The following is a 17,616-nucleotide window of genomic DNA, read 5'->3' as shown; positions in this document are numbered from 1 at the left end:
CAAACTTTCGTTCTCGTCTCCTCCGTCTTTCTCACACTTCTCTCCTCCGATGCCGGGACGTCAAGTAATTTTTTTTTCTTAAGAAAGCGCGGCGATCTCGAATATTATCCGTCGCGAAGGACCATCAGGATTTAGAACATGAATTTTGTCGAACCATTTTATTTTTAACGAAAAAATAGTCGCGTTAGCGTTTACCGCGAATTATTTATATTGCAAGTAAGCTCATAATTGAAAATCGGGCAGCTATAATATTTTAATTACCTTTAACGTTTATTGCATCTCGTGCTCCTTCAGATTATTCTTGATATTTCCAGTCGCTCTCATCCATTTTAATTGGTCCATTTCTATTCCACTTAATCCCGACGTCGCGACGCCCGGCTCTTCCGTAAAGCATTTACTACAGTACGTTTACAGTTAATAAAGACACTTGTACCCTATCACCATTGCCGGAGGCTGCTTTTTGAATCTGTGCGGAAACTCGACTAAACCGCGAGAGCGCACGATACGAACTTCAATAAAATTGCTCGTAAAATTATTAGCGGACACGGTCGACGGTATAATAATAATATCCGCCGTGCTCTTGCGACGAAGCCTCAATCTGCTTTACATCGCAATTAGACGGAACACACACGATGCGCCGGGGGTGTAACTGAATTACGTGTAAAAATTGACGCTCGTCGAAAGTCGCCGTCAAAAACCGAAGCGCGATGTTACAGACGATGGTCGGGCTGGTCGGGCTGGTGTGAAGAAACGAGGGCGCAATGAAGCGAGCGTTTAGAACGCTCGTAAATTCCGCGTAAGATCTAACGCGCGCAGCGCGAAGGAAATACCGGCCATTTAACTATTCATTTAGCCTCGGCGAGAAAACAGTTCGTGCAACTTTTTACATAAAGAACGATTCGCACGTTATGCTGCTACTAGCTTTTCCTCTTTTTGAGAAATTTAAAATATACCTAAAAATCACATGAAGCACTGTTATGTGCGCGATGTATATATTTCTTGTTTTCCAGATCTTTTCTTTTTTCTTCTTGAAATACATTTTGAGATGTAAACGTGATTGCAAAATTAAAAGAAACATTGTTATCGTAAACTCCTGTCTTTTTTGTAACCATAACAAATATTTAAGGACTTTAAAAAAAGACACCTTGATTTTTATTCTTAAATATTTTAATCCGTTTGAACACGTGTAGTTTAACACCGTCGCAAAATCGAAAGCTTTTGCGTTTACGAGCGTCTCTTGAAATAGAATTTCACTCCCGCGCCGTGCACTCGAGTTACTTCTTCCGAATTGTTGCGATCATCGTTCGCCACTGAAGAACTATACTTGTAGCTCGGCTTTACCTCTTACTTTTATACTCTTTCTCAACGCGTCGTATTTTTGAAGTCAATAAGACATTGCGGTTAAACGCTGCACCTTCTAAGTGTAGCAATTGCATTTCTTCCGCGAAGATGATTCCCGTACTGCGCCGCATTCTTGCGTGTATCAGTCTTTCCGTTTGATTCCAAATTGCTTTTGTCGAGCGTCTCCATTAAAGACTTGTATATCGCCTCGTGGAAAGTGCTACGCGAGAAGCCGTGTATATATTCCTTACTACAATCTCGTCTGAAATGGCTTCCAATAGAAGATATGGTAACAGCCGTTATGCGCCTTATAACAATAATCAATGTCTCTTTACGCTTTTGTTTTATTTGTCGGTTACTGGCTGTTTTTGCACATCCACTGTAAAATAATCCATTAAGTACCTTATCAACGTAAAATGGAAATAATTTGTCGTCTTACATAAAGTGACATAAAATTGAATTTTTACTCATACATACATTTATAGGGAAATTTTTCGCGATACTCAAATAATTAGCCTGCTACTTACGCCGAAGAATTTAGTTATCCAGCAATTCTGCGTGAACTAGGAAGCGAGACGATTTTCCGTCGTCGTCGCCTTGGAAATTTCGTTAGGATACTCCAGCTCGAGAGAAGTTATTTTTACGAAGTCAGATTTAGGAGCCTCGCTCGGGCGGGTGCCGCGCTTTAATCTACATCGAAATTCTAATGTGGCGCGTTTCTTTAGCATTTTATGCTAATGCCCGCCGCGTCGTACCCCTTAAAGTTCACTTTGACAGCTTTACCGGGAACGGCAGCTGATGAAAACGACGGTCCGCGAGACGCATTTCGCATGTGTGAAAGATAGGTAGAATGAATCTCCGCCAAATTTTTAGCGATGACATTGTTTTTAAATTAATTTAGGGAATTGTCTAGAAATTGTCTAGGAAGTCTTTGAAGTTTTTTAAAAAATAACGTCCCCTAATAATTGTAATAAAATTTTTTACAGCAAGAAGATGAATATTGGTTTGAATTTTCGCTTCTGTAAAACAAGAAAAACAAGATATATATATATATATATATATATATTTATATATTTATATATTTTACGTAACTGTTTAACATTCAATTATACTCGTTTAGTTGGAGTGTAACGCAGCAAATAATATTTTTATCTTGCATTAATTATCTTGTATCCTGATGTAAATTGATGAGACAAGATCTCGCAAACTGATTGTTGCAGAACTTGTAGCGCGATTCCCGTTTTGCTACGATTTCTTTTTCCAATCCACTTCATTTCCAATCTAATATCAGGGCCGAACTTACCGGTGGTGTTTTACTCGACCAGACTCCGGAAAGACACGGTTCCTTTTAATAACTCAGCAGCGCCATCGTCCATTATACGGGCTCTCACTTACAAAGTATAATGTCTCCCTCGTTTTTACGCTCAGTATGCGTCCAATTTTAATACTCTTGCATCTATTTTCGTTTGCTCTCTCGCATTTCTCTCCGTTTTTCTTCTGACGCTCTCTCGCTCTCTTTCTCGCTTCTCGCTTCAAAGAAATCATTTTCTATTCCGCTTCATCACGCTCAGCAGACACCCCGAGAGAGAATTTCCGTGATCCGTGTATCGTTCGAAGAAGGAGGATCATGCATCGCATCGAAGTCAGTAAGGTCATCCATGATGTATTCTTTTAAGCCAGGGAATTTCCAATTATTTCATTTTCCCGACACAATAGCTATTTTAACAATATGATTTCATACAGAATATGTACAAAATGTAAAAAACAACTCTTATTGATATTATAATTTGGGAATAAAATCTAGGTTTTTGTTATTTTTAGACGAAAACTTTTTTATTCCCCTCTGAAATGTAAACGTTTCAATGCCAACGCTGCAAGTAATTTTCCGCATTTTTGTCAAACGACAAAATCTCGTGATATTCATTTCATTAGCTATTGAAATTTCATTTGGTATTGATGAGCTTGATACGTATATTGGAAACATTAGGACAGAACATTCGTGTGCGTCTTATCGACGCTTTAAAAGACTTTGTCTGTGGACGTGTTGGATTTTAAAATAACTGTATCGATTATTATATTCCTATACTATCCCAATATAATTGAAGGCTATTTTACATAACTTTTCTATTATTATATTAATATTATTACTATATTATTACATGTACTGCTATTATTACCTGTTATTATGCAAATAATTAGACAATTAGATAAGCAAGTCTTCAATTATTTATCTATGTGCGGAGTCTTAAAAATTACAAAAAGACCAAGTTCGATGAAAATCGCTCAATTCGAACAACCATTTGTGGAAAAAATGACGTTATTCGAAATTTCGGCAACTTTTGTATCTTTAGTACTTTGGGCGACGCGTAAACGTCGCTCGTAAATCGCAATCAGTTCATTTCTGCGAAGTTTGCTTAATTCATTTCCATTCTCCTTCTCTGTTACAGAATTCGAACAACCAGGTCGCGATCGCCGGGCAAAATCAGGTATCCGGTGCCGGCGAGACTCAGGGCGGGCCCAACACCGTACTCCGAGTCATCGTGGAGCACCTGCTCTACCCGATCACCCTCGACATACTTTATCAGGTGAGCGAACCACCACCCGGTACATGACGGCCGGTTCATTTATTATTTCTTCATTTTATATTGAAAGCGGTCGCATTCGATATATACTCTGAATGCAGTATCGCGTGTAATGCAACGATGAATTATATACATATTCATACGTATACGTTAGGAAAGGATGGAAATTTTTCACGAGTTTCTACGTGACCGTTGGCGTGTTGCGGGAACTTTTTGGAGAAACTTTTTTATCCAGATTCGAGAGTCCACACTGACAAGTGAACTGTCGTGAAATTATGGAAACAAAAAAAAAGGGACAAAAAATTTCTCATGCAAACTGTGCGTTTGCGTGTTACCGACGAAGGGAAAGTGTGCCCCTAATTGAGAGACGCCGAGAAACGAAAGGGCTAACGTAATTTAACTTCGACGTCGATGTCGTCGCCGAAAAATGTCGCGCGCGCACCGGGGAGTTGAATTAGTCGAATTTCGCAGACAATCCCGCGGTCGTTAACTCGCTCACGGATATTTGATCAACGTTTACAAGTCGGGCGTGAATTCCGCTTGATTAATCCGCGCGGCGCGGCGGCCGCGCGGCGAAGTTATACATCCGCGCTTTACATATTGAGTGCCTCGTCGCGAGCGACGGGCGCCCCGGTTGCGACTGTTTGCAGTTTTAAAATTGAATATACGCGCCGGTAGCCTCGCTACCGAGAGATAACTGAATTCTAAAAATAATTGATTGTTAAAATTATAGAATAATCTCCTGCCAGCGCGCGACAACGGAATTGTCCGGGATTGCGCTTGGCGCATCGCGATAGACTTTGCACGACTTTCTATTCGTAAGATACTAATTGCACTTGTCGCGGAATTGACACTTTACTTTGTTATTGAAATACTTGGGAGATATTGAATTCAATCGGAACAATTCTAAACGTCGCGCGCCAAGCAACTGATGTCTATGCAAATTCATGTAAATGCATATTCTAAAAATTTTTTTTATTTATACGAATTTATTTATATGAAGAAGTAAACTCTATAATAAAATAATAAGAAGATTATAGATTGATAATCAAATTGATAGTCATGATTTTGTAGAGTTTTATAGCTTGAGACTTCCGAAAATAATGCTTCTTAATCTTAAGCCGAAAAGGAAGTGAACGATCCATCTATCGTGACTATCTATGTGCATGAGTTTTTTTTATTATTTGCACGTGTAATTTCCTCGTTTATGAAAATAAAACACCTCGTAATCGTGTGAAGGCGCACTAATGCACAAGACGTCGCACACTATTTTCCTCTCTCGGTAGGAAAACAAAGGAGCAAATATTGCTGGTCATCATTAAAGGGCGAGGCTTATCCCTGAGGATACCGGATAACAGGATAACCGAAGTGCTTCCGGTTCGGGTTGAGTGGCCCATGCATTTTTAAACGTGCTCAATAGCGCCGCGAATAATATCCTCGGTGATGGTGTACTTACACGAAGGTCATACTTTATTCTATTCCTCAAGTTTGTGAAAACAGATGTTTACGCTTGTTACTTCAGTTTTATAGTCAACGATATTTTTTTTTTTTTTTTACTTTGATAAAACGAGCAGCGTCCAATCGACCAAATTTTTTTCGATTAAATTTTTATTTGCGTTTGTAACAAATTTGTATTGTCTCACTGAATGAGCGCGACGACAAAATAAAATTTCAAAAAAATTGCGCGCGAACAATCATTTCGTAAAACGGACAATACAATGCGTCTCATTGGCAGCTATTTCGAAAATTGTCGAAAAATATAGCTCGCAAATATTACAACTATTCTGAATTTACTGAAATTGAGTTGGACTCGCGTTATCGTGTTGATTGTTACAGAGGATTTTTGCGTTTCTCCGAATGTCTTGGAGGAATTGCGATTGCAAAGTGGCGTGTAAGGAAACTATCTTTAACACTATCGATTTATCCTGGAGGCGCCTGGTGTATACAGGGTGGCGTTTTCTTTTTTTCTCGCGTGGAATCAGGTCGTTGCGGAACGGAGAGAGTAGCGCGCGGCAGCCGCACTAAGCCGATAATGGACCGGGCAGAAAACATTCCCGGATTACCAATCGACGATTGGCTGGCTATATGTTCGGCTGTGTAAGTATAAGGCTTACACCGACGGTTTTGGCAGCTAGAAGGCAGAACTGGATTTGTGTCCGGCTGTTCGCGACTTGTAATCAGCTCGAAAGATTAACCCACGTCAAAGCCAGCCACCTGGTGCTTACTTATTGCTCAGACGGATTCTTCGATCTGCTCGGGTATCATATGATTTGCGCTAGAAAGAAAATCTTGTCGTATATGGACTGACACTTACCTCGAGAAATCCGGATAAACCGTAAGATGATCAATTCGACTTGAAAATACGAGCCAGGGGAATGAACATTTAACTTTGCACTCAATTTGCACTGTGCAACCTAGTGTGAGACAATTACAAATGAAAATTTTTATAATCGTTTAAATAAGCTGTCTTAAGTCTTGAAATTTTAATTATTTAATGTTACGGTGTTCTTTGAATTTTTAATAAGGCCAATAATGTGTTTATTGGAAACATTTTGTATATGCTGCGCGCGCTTGACCAAAGTCTGATAAAAGCTTGACTTGTTCTACTGTACGTAATCCGATGCGGTGCTCTCGCGAGAAAAGTGTTTTTTTGTCCGAAACAGATTAAGCACTGCCTTGCCTTGAAATCTTGATCTGTTTTTTTGTTTTTATATTTATATATATTTTTATATATTTGTGCATTTTTATATTTATTATTCCGTTATTTAAAGTTACATTATTTAAAATGAGGCAGATTGTGGTGCGATTATGATCTTTTTGAGAGTGCACTTGCATCTAAATATATAAAAAAGTCATACACAACACACACACATACACACTGCACTTTTCACTGTTAATTTTATTATTTGCTTTTTTTTTAAACAAAGAGAGCTTCATGAAATTTTCATGTGTCTCTTTGGATTTCTCCTTAGCCCAGTCGATAGAGCCCGAAAGAGCCGCTGAAATGGAATTAATTCCGGGAAGCGATTTTATTTTTTTTTACTGTTTTGGAGGGTCATGGGTAGTCTAAAACCGGATTTTCGGGACCTAACCTAATTTTACCCCTCACTTTCGAGTCTAAGACCCAAAATATCGATCCTAAGTGAAAAATGATAAGGACCAAAATTGTAGAGTATTAAATTTTCTACAAGTTTGGTTATTACCACTTTCACTCTAAAGTTGAAAATAAGCGAGATATTTACAAAGTCACCCTTCTAATCAAAATGGCGACTAACGCTCCAGGGTTAGAATCCCGAAAATCCGGTTTTAGACTACCCATGACCCTCCAAAACAGTAAAAAAAATAAAATCGCTTCCCGGAATTAATTCCATTTAAATGTCTCTATCGACTGGGCTACCTGAACTTCGCTGAAGCAATCGCAAAATGCGGTTTCCCCACAGTTCTCGCGTCCCGGACTTTGATTGTTTCTTCCGGTCGAATTGAATTTTAACTTCGTTCTTTATTTGTTCCTGGTTTGTTGCTCGGTCGCCGCGACCTTCTCGCGCGATTAACCGACCGCCTCCGGCGGCGAAGCCAATTTACGTGGCGGCGGTGGTGTTTCTTCCACCCTCTCGCCTCTCCGCGCCTTAGAAATCCTCCTCCGATGTTTAACTTTACGGTCTCCCGAGCCAGGGCGGGTTAAATGCCGCGAAAAGTCCGTCCTCGCGGCGCGGAAACTTCTCGCGCGAGCCCCGAAGCGGGAAGGGAAGAAAGGTTGCGTCCGAGGGGGTTGTAAGAAAGGGTTGCAGGTGTTTAGATGCGTACTCTCCGGTGCGGGAACCGGTGCGCGGCGCTGTAAAAACTTGGTAATCGACGTTCCTGGGCCGGAAAATTCTTAATGATCTGTGAGCAAAGATGGTGTCGCGCGCGCGGGAAACAAAAGGAGATTGGACTTAAGGAGCTTTCTTTGCAGATTTTTTTTTAATTTAGAGATCTCGAGTTAACAATAAATTCTTAACGAATTGCAATACAAGTTCTAGGACTAAGTTTATAATTAAATAGCGTAATTCTTTTACGATTTTTTGTATTCAGTATTACATTTAATATTTCATTTTATATTAATATTTTATTGTCATATATTATATTGAGATATTATTTGACGAATAATACCAATAATAGATATATGAGCTGTATATCGAAAACGCTTGCTTTCTTCAGTATCTGATTAACCGTTTACATCACTTTACAGAATCTGTTTACTTTTCGTTCTATAAAAAGAGTTTAAGTGTATGGTATGATAGGTGGCTCTATAAGTTCCTCTATAAATCCGATTACATAGTCAGCGGATAGGGAAACCCGTAAAATGATAGCGACTTAAGCGAGCCGTTTCTCCGCGGGTAATTTCTGCCATGCTTTGCATCTTTTTTCCACGATGCGCTGGGAGGCTGCATCGTGCATTCTCTCCCCCCCCCCTCCCAGCTACCACCCGCGAAACCCCGCGGGTCTGAGGGCGCGTCGAAGCTTGAATGTAAAACCGGTCGTAACGTTCGCGTATACGCGCGGAGCGTAAAGGGAAAGACGGCGGGGCGGGGCTTTTAACATTTACGTCCCGGTTAAATCCGGAAACTCCGTCGGGATACACGACGACATAAACTGCCACCGCTGAGGCCCAGTGTGCTACCTGGGACGCTCTAAATCTCGTCTTATTAAGGCCCGTGCCGGTCTGAAATATAGCGAGACCGCAGCATCATCGGCGCCGAACGAAGGGTGATTACGCAAAATGTGATAGATTTAATTATCCTTTTTTTATTTTTTTTTCTTTTTTAAAGCCGCCGTTTAAGCCAAGGATCTTAAGGTAGGCGTTTCGCTACGTGCTAGTCACGTGACTGTTTGTAGGTTTTTACGTTCAGAAATATATTTCAGGCAATTTTTGCTAAAGAAAAAATAATTTTATGAATTATGGTGTAAAATTTCATACGTGACAAAGTTTGTTACTTTTTCCAAATTATGTGATTTTTTTCATTTGACTCCGTTTTGATCAGCTGATCATGCGAGTCGTCGAGAAAGGTTACAAGTGAGAAAAATACTTTTTGATTGAATTTTGACAATTACTGAGAAAGGGTTTCAAAACGCATGACAGGGGTGTCCAATTACTATCCAATTCGGTTAAGAAAGACGAGCCCCATAACCTGCAACTACAGTGATTAGCCAGCGGCATTGCCAAGTCGTCCCAACTTCACCTCGACCAAAAAATGTTTGCTCGATTACCGCATTTTCATTAAAATAAACTAAAAAATTAGCAGCGAAATCTCCGGTAAACTATGTATTTTATGGTTGCATCGGATTCTTCGAAATCTAATGTACAAAAAGCAATGTTTTTTCTCACTTCATCTAATCTAAAAATGCGAAAATATGTGATTGAAACCGTGATAGAGCCTTCTTTTTCTGGCCGTCTGTATGAAGTAATGCAAAATTCGTGATTTTTGAGATCGATTTTCTAGAGTAAATAGTCGGTAAGGAGCCACAGAAAAAATCGACTGCAAAGCTGATCATATAATTTGATATAAAATCCGAAATCGAAAACTTTATCTAATACATGCCCTGACGAGACGACTACCTTAATAAAGTTACTTCAGAAATTATAAGTGTGTGTGTGTGTGTGTGTGTGTGTGTGTGTGTGTGTGTGTGTGTGTGTGTGTGTGTGTGTGTGTGTGTGTGTGTGTGTGTGTGTGTGTGTGTGGGTGGGTGTGTGGGTGGGGGGGGGGGTGGGGGGGTGGGTGTGTGTGTGGGGGTGGGTGTGGGTGTGCGTGTGCGTGTGCGTGTGCGTGTGCGTGTGCGTGTGCGTGTGCGTGTGCGTGTGCGTGTGCGTGTGCGTGTGCGTGTGCGTGTGCGTGTGCGTGTGCGTGTGCGTGTGCGTGTGTGTGTGTGGGTGTGTGTGTGTGTGTGTGTGTGTGTGTGTGTGTGTGTGTGTGTGTGTGTGTGTGTGTGTAGATATAATAAAAGATTTTATTTTTGTATATTTTTATTTTTAATTTTTTTATTGACTTTTTTTGTAAAAGTTATAATTGATACGGGAATATAAAATATGTATGTAAATATATGAGATATTTGAGATATATATGTATATATTCACGAGACACATATATAAAGTCTGCACAATTCAACGAAATTTATACACGTATTAAATTTGATGTGTCCTAAAATCAGTGGCGTCATTCTAGCATTGCAAGGTCTGTTGAAGTTTTTTATGAATTAATATGGCGGTTTGCATAATGAAAATTATTCTAAATCGTGAAATTATAACTGCGAGATGATAGATTTTACAAATGGCTTGTCATCTAAATTTTATATTCAGTAAGATGTTTTCTACACAACTGGCACGCACGCGACTCGCGTATTATTTTTTTAAATGAAAACCGTCTGTGGAATATTACCATTAGAATATAGATGGTGTTTCGTCAGAGTTTTCGAAAATCGACGTGGCCCCGGCGAGCAGCAACGAAGCGAAATGACGGATAGGTATAGTAAATTAATCGCTCGGCGATAGCAGTCGGACGGTTTTGCGATGCGATCTCGATGGCGAACGGCGATGGAATCCGAGGAACGGTGACTCGAAGAAAACCAGGGAGAGAGTGTGAAAATGGGAGATGAAAGGGGGGGGGATCGAAGTTAGCGCGCGCACAGAGGGAAACATTAATCACCTGCCTCCTTGTCCTGTATGATTAATGACCGCTGGCAACCGTCTAATGTCTCGGTTCGATCGTTCCAGTTGTTCGTTCGTGTACGAACAAGCGCTCCGGCGTGCGAGTGTTTTACGCCTTGAATCCGCTGGAGGCTTCAGCACCACTAAAACGTTGCAATTACAACGGTTAACGTTGCGCAGATCGAGGCAATTATTTTGGTTATTTCGACTGTGTTGTTCAATCAAACGTGAAAAAAAAACGTGCCTTTTTCATATTCCAACTGATATTCGAGCATGGCAGCTTGTGACAAAAACGCCCGCGTGTTTATTTGATGATCAATAGTCGAGAGGCGAGTAGAAAAATTAGCTTCATTGGAAGCTCGTCTAGTGAAACACGTGTCACAAGTGTCCGTGCATTCGTGACCACATAAATTTCCGCATAAAGCACTTCGGTGTACAGGATGACATGGTGCGTTCGCGGTAATCGACGAAGTTTCGCGCGCGATATTTATCTCGGATTTGCTCGGAATTACTTGTTGTTCATGTTAATGGAGGGTGAGATTGCGTCATTGAAAGTATAGACTTGCGGAGAGAGAGCGTTGGCGCGAGAAAAAGAAGAAAAGGATTTTTGCGGCGGTATTTTGCGATAACGTCGTATCTTGGCGGCACAAAGATATTAAAAGTTATCTCACTAATGGGCGACGCCTGTGACACAGCTTTGAAAGCCTGCTCGTGCGGCTTGCACGGTCCTATGTCATATCAGGATGCATTTGTAGCGATTAATATGCAGCCGGCATTAACAGTCCCAGCTTATATATCGTACCAGCCACGCGCGCAAGTGCGCAATATGCACTCTAAAACCTTTTTATAGGATTTGCGAAATTCTCGCGCGCAAATTACAAATAAGCTAATATTAAGTGTCATTGTTATTCATTAATTATAATCAAAAGATATTCTTAGTTACTTAAACCGGATTTGAAAATTAATAATTTTTCTCTTCTTCATGGTAGAGACGTACGTTATTAATTTCCGTAATTCAATCTCGTAAAAGGATTCGATTTTTCGTACGGCGTCCCACAATGGGGAGGAAAAATCCACTTCACCCGCCGATAAGCACTTTTACCACGATCGCGAGGAGCGGACTCCTATATAGGGTCGAGAGAAAAATTGATCTCGTATAATTGCGCTCGACTTCTCGAACTGCAATCGTTGCGAACCGCGATACGAAACATATATTTCTCGCAAGGGGAAAAATCCGCGCAACTTTCCAGGGGAATTTTTGCGAAAATTCCAATCCGTTTTTCGCCGGAAGTTCGTGCCCGCGAATCCCCGCGACTTGCCATCAGACATCGAGAAACCAGCACTCGCTCTCTTTTGATCGTGGGGTGCCCCTGCCCCCTCCCCCCCACGAGCCGATTAAATGAATAACGACGGATCGCCGCGACGCGACGCGGGAATTGCGTTACTGCTATCGCGCGTTATTGCATTACGGAAACCGCTGAGACACCGGCCGGCATATGGGCAGCGGGCCGATAATCGAGCACGCGAATTAATAACTGTTACATCAATCAATACGCGGGCGGTAATGGGTAGCTTTTGCGGAATGAATGCGACGGAATAGGAGGAGTTTGGTCACCTGTAATCCCTCGGCACGAGGGCATCCCCGCGGGATCCGTGAGCGATAGCCACCGGCCAAAGGGTCGCGTTCGATTTAATAACGAGCTGTTCCCGGCATCTTCTTTCCCCTCCCTCTCTCCCCTTCCTTGGTCCTTTCTCTGCTCTCCCTCTTTCGAGGAGATTAAGGAAAATATTACGACGGAATCGACGGATGATTGCGTATTCTGTATATACATTGTAAAAAGCGAGAATTACTTTCCGACGAATTTGCTGACAATTTTTTTGAGTAGGGTAATTATAATTTTTGACAAGCCTTTCTGTTTGATATAAATGTTATATGTGTATAGCTTATGTGTGTATAACATCGGAGGGTTTAATTCTGCAGTAGTTAATGTTCTATATGCGATTAAATCTTTACGAAAATATTGACTGAGAAAAGCCGATTTCGCGAGTGGAATATATAATGCAAACATCCCGTATATTCGTTCTGGGTTATGGGGGTAAATTTTGCGCGAGCGAGCTGGATCGAAGGGGGGCCACGCTCGAAATATGTGACGGAATGTTTGCAGAAGAAAGGAATGATTCCCCGCTACTGACGAAATAGCAAATGGAATTGTAGCGCGGACGATGCATTTCTGCACGTTCCATTCATTTGTCAACCGGTAGCATCCTTGCCGGATTCCAGGTCGATGCTTTTATCGATATTAATTAATCTCGTAATATTACGGACACCACTATCAACTCTTCGCTTCTTAATGTCACGTGCAGATCCAATTTTGGGTGAATTTTTATAAAATAAATTGTGAACGAAACGTGTAGTATGTACAAGAATTTCGAATCATAATTTAATAGAATTTCGCGTATCTTCGCAAGCCACACTTATTTTTTGCAGTGTAAGCCACATTGGAGTATGGAAGACCCCTGTAGCTATTTTTCGTTCATAAGTTTCGAAAAAATTAACGTATTGTAATGTTTTTTTTTAATCAATCGAAAATTTTCTGAGAATTATGTTGGTAATCTCAGAATTTGTAAAAAAAAAAAATTATTATCAAAAAATACTCATTAAAAAATATAAATGATAGTTTCAAACGTATAGTTTCAAAATTTCGTTGGGGTTTCTGAGAACCCAGTGTGGTTTTCGAGGATTAATATAATTAAGGGGTATTCCGATTTCCTTCCTTTTTTTTACGCGTGCTTTTTATTAAATTGAAATTGCACGCGTTTCTCCTTTTCCGCCAGTTTATGTTTTCAGGACCAGGCCGGAATGTCAAAGATGCAGCGCGCGGTTCTGTCAAATAGTGGCGCGAATTGATTCGCATAGTTGACGTGCCACAGCGAAACGGGGTTAAGGGGGGGGGTCGCGTAGGTGAATTAACGCGAGCACCCTCGAAATAACGTGCATTGGATATCTAGCCCTAGGATGAACAGATAATCACTTAATCGGGCGCATATCTTACGTCATTAGAGTAGAGAATCCGTCTGTACATTCAAATTATATCATAGTCTCACTCCTATTTACCGTTATATTAATACGTTTTTATTACAATATATAGTACTAAAAAAACAAAAAATCTATTATGAATATAAATAAAAATATTTTTTATCAAAAATAAAAATTTGTCGCGGTACTTTGCGACAGTTCTCGGTTACGTCAAAGAATACAAATTTTTTATCTACGGATAATCTTCCGAGACGCGTAGACCAGTTCGCGCGCCAAGGCAAGTTTAAGGTCACAATCTCCCTTGTCGAAAGTTTTCTCATTGTGCGCGAGCCGGAAGTCGTCGACAATGGCCATTTCGAGCCGTAGCCGTGCGTCGTGTAGTACACGTTTTTCCCGTGCCCTTTCAGAGCGCAATCCCATTTCGGCGCTGTAAGTGCGGCCAAGCCGACTGGAAACACAATGCGGGAGAAATAAAATATTAACGATAGCTTTTGCGAGAGCCGCATATAGATGAGCAAACGCGAATTCGCGTACACAAGCGCGACGTTATCGAGATTGTGACGCACAATGCTCTTTGTCCACGATGAACACAAGTTTTTTAATCAAACTATATGTGCCAATTTGTGCGTGTCTGTACATAAAGGGAATAATTGAGAAAATCAATGAAATGGGAAAAAATCGCGTTCGAGCATGATCGTGTGAAAGGCAGCGGGGCGTGGCGGGGCTCTAAATTTCATTTTTTACACGGGCGTTATACGAAATTAAGAATTGCGATCCTACTTTTCCGCAATTTTATCATACAATATTCTATTAATAATTCAGCCGTTATTGAATAATTACATATCCGATTCGGGTAATCGCATATCGAATAACATATATTTCGAGGTACATTAATTTTATTGCATTACAATCGCTCGCTAGTATGAGGGGCAGACTCATTCAATTTCAAGTTTCAATTACGTGAACTTTAATTAATCAAATCAAATCAAAACTTTGCGTTGTGTGTCGGATGTAATAATTTACGCCGGTGAATAATTCTTAATTCATTAATTGTACGCTTCCGCGCGTTTTAACGCGAAACCGCGATTTTTCCTACGTGCACCGAGAGAGAGAGAGACAATCGATTTATATCTTTTTAATTTAAGGTAACCCGATTATATCGCGCAATTATTCATTGACTAGCTGGTTACCCGGGCTTCGCCCCGGAGGACACATGTAATAAGACACGCAAATAGTCTCTCTCTCTCTCTCTCTTTCTCTCTCTCTTTTTCCCTCTCTTCCTCTTTTCCTCTCTCTCCCTCTCCCTCTCCCTCTCACTCAATTATTTACTAAAAAATTGGAAATATTTTGTAGCCGATTTCCAAAAAGATACCGGTTCCCCAAAAAATCGGTAACGAAAAACTATACAGTTTATAGCACTCCCCGGGAAATTTTACCCCTGTTTTATATACAGTTCTTTAAAATTTGATTAATTATTTCCCGAAAAATTCATCAAACTTTTAATACCAGTTTCCAAAAAGATCGGTAACGAAAAATTATATACTTTATAGCACTTCCTGGAAAAAATTCAACCCCTATTTTATGTACAATTTTTTGAGATTTGGTCAAGGATTTGGTCATTCGGAACCGGTTTCCAAAAAGATTGGTAACAAAAAATAGTACACTTTATAGCACTCCCCGGGAAATTCTACCCCTACTTCATGTACAATTCTTTGAGATTCAATCAATTTCCCGAAAAATTGGAAACGTTAAAAAAAAGCGGTTTTCAGAAAGATCGGTAACAAAAACTATACACATCATGGCGCTCCCCGTAAAATTCTACCTTTACTTCATATACAATTCTTTAAGATTCGGTCAATAAATTCCTGAAAAATTGAAAAATTTTTTGTACCGGTTTCCAAAAAGATTGGTAACGAAAAATTATACATTTTATAGCACTCCCCGGAAAATTCTACCCCTGTTTGATCTACAATTCTTTGAGATTCGGCGAATTATTTCCCCAAAAATTAGACAAATTAGAAAAACCGGTTTCCAGAAAATCGGTAACAAAAAACTATACACATAGTGGCACTCCCCGGAAAATTCTACCCCTATTTTATATGGTTTTAATACAAATTCGGTCCAATAATTTTTAAGTTATTAACGTTCAAACATACACCACTTGTAAGGATTTTATATAATAGTATAGAGACGTAGTTCTACGTCAAAACTACACACTCTATAGCACTCTCCGGAAAATTCTACCCCTATTTCATATACTTGTGGCAAAAATTTGGTCCAATAATTTTTAAGTTAAAAACGTTCAAACATACATTTCGGTGATGTGTGTTTGAACGTTTTTAACTTAAAAACTATTGGACCGAATTTGTATTAAAACCATATAAAATAGGGATAGAAGTTTCCGGGGAGTGCTATAGGGTGTATAGTTTTTTGTTATCTATTTTCTAAACACCGATTTTTTTAATTCTTTTACCCGTAAGAATTAGAAAAATTAAAAAAATCGGTTTTCAGAAAATCGGTAACAAATTATTCAATTTCTTTGCAATTTGAACGGACAATTTTTAATAATATACCATAATACGCAATTTCGCGTAACTCGACTTACGATTAAGAGCGGCATTGATTTGCGCGACGCGCCTTGTTCTCGCGCCGGAGTTTCCACGCGGAAAAAAATGTTCAGATCAAACAGGAAGCTCCGATAACTCACGGTCGGTCTGATTGCAAAAGTTATAACAACGCCGTGTCTTTCGAGCGTTCGTCGGGGCGACGGATGCGGGGCCGCACGCGTAACGCGTATATATACACAGACGTATCGATTGCGGATGTAGAATGCACGCGTGGAATGATTTCCCGCGGGAACTTCGCGCGCGCGTGGAACATACACACGTACACAACGATCTCACGTATTATAGTCGCGGACCTTAAAAGTATAGCACCGACAACGAGGAGAACGGCCACGCTTCGCGCAGAAATGTTATGGCAGTTTGATTGCGATAACGACCGCAGCTTTTCCTAAACTTTCGCGAATCGATCTTGGAAGCTTGCCATTAAATATATTCCAGCTATTCTCTCCTTCCCTCCCTCTCTCCCCTTCGTCTTAATTTGTATTATATTATTATACATATTATTAACTTATTGTTAATTTAAAGCATAATTTCATAAAATAGCCTCTGGAGCTGATAGACCGAAAATTAATATTAAACTCTCGCGCGTGTGCAATTTTGACGAAGTTACTATTAATAGATTCTGAAACTATTCTGAGATTAATTGACCGCGACATTTGACCTACTGCCTGTGACTAAAATAAAGTGTGTTTCTTTTTCTCGCGCGATTTTATCCCTTTCGCACGTTCGATCTCCTTTATTCTGGCATTCAATGGTACGGTTTCCTCTTATTTTAGACGTCAGCAATTAAAATAACTGTTACACCAACATCCACACTTTATTCGGTCCTCATTAAAACTTGGATCGCAAATCATGCACGCGCGGCTGATTCGTCCTAGTTTCAATCCGGCAGAATTTGTGAAACGCCGATTTTTTTTCAGCGCCGGGTGCCGATTTATTTTTTTTCCAGATTTCCCGATTTTCTCCGATTTCGCTTATTTACATCTCGTCGGGCGAGAGCGTATCTCGCTATTGTTTGTCCGCCGAGGCGTGAAAGCGGATTGCCTTAATCCATTCGTCACAAAGTTGCAGATATCGGAGCATCCAATATTATCGATATTACTTTCTCAGTGTCGATATATCCGGCGCAGCGCACTTTTGTTATGAACATGCATATTTTCTTTTTAGAATGAAGCCGAGCGAATCGGCGACGTATATATAGATTAAAAATAGCGATTTCCAACATCATGTGTCTCTGATATCTTATACATATTTCCAGTCGCACAAAGCATTTGTTGACAGCAAGGGTGCAATATAGACATTGCGCTATTTGGTGATAGCTGTTGATATACGTAATGGGTGACGTAATTT

The 17,616-nt window shown here is 40.2% G+C and overlaps 1 protein-coding gene across 7 annotated transcripts in view; it reads left to right on the top strand.

Annotated features, from left to right (window-relative positions):
• Heph (polypyrimidine tract-binding protein 1 heph) overlaps window positions 1-17,616 on the top strand; it is a 459,111-nt gene that overhangs the window by 402,151 nt on the left and 39,344 nt on the right. For all 7 annotated transcript variants that reach the window (XM_077414716.1, XM_077414712.1, XM_077414715.1 and 4 more), the window contains one exon: window positions 3,789-3,926. In XM_077414716.1, coding sequence (XP_077270842.1) covers window positions 3,789-3,926 — 138 coding nt within the window. The remainder of the gene's footprint in view (window positions 1-3,788; window positions 3,927-17,616) is intronic.

The sequence above is a fragment of the Temnothorax americanus genome, unplaced genomic scaffold (assembly GCF_048541705.1).
Source record: "Temnothorax americanus isolate GAGA-0224 unplaced genomic scaffold, ASM4854170v1 Scaffold37, whole genome shotgun sequence".
NCBI classification, from domain to species: domain Eukaryota; kingdom Metazoa; phylum Arthropoda; class Insecta; order Hymenoptera; family Formicidae; genus Temnothorax; species Temnothorax americanus.
Note: the sequence above shows the minus strand (reverse complement) of the source record. Positions and strands in the feature narration are given on the sequence as shown.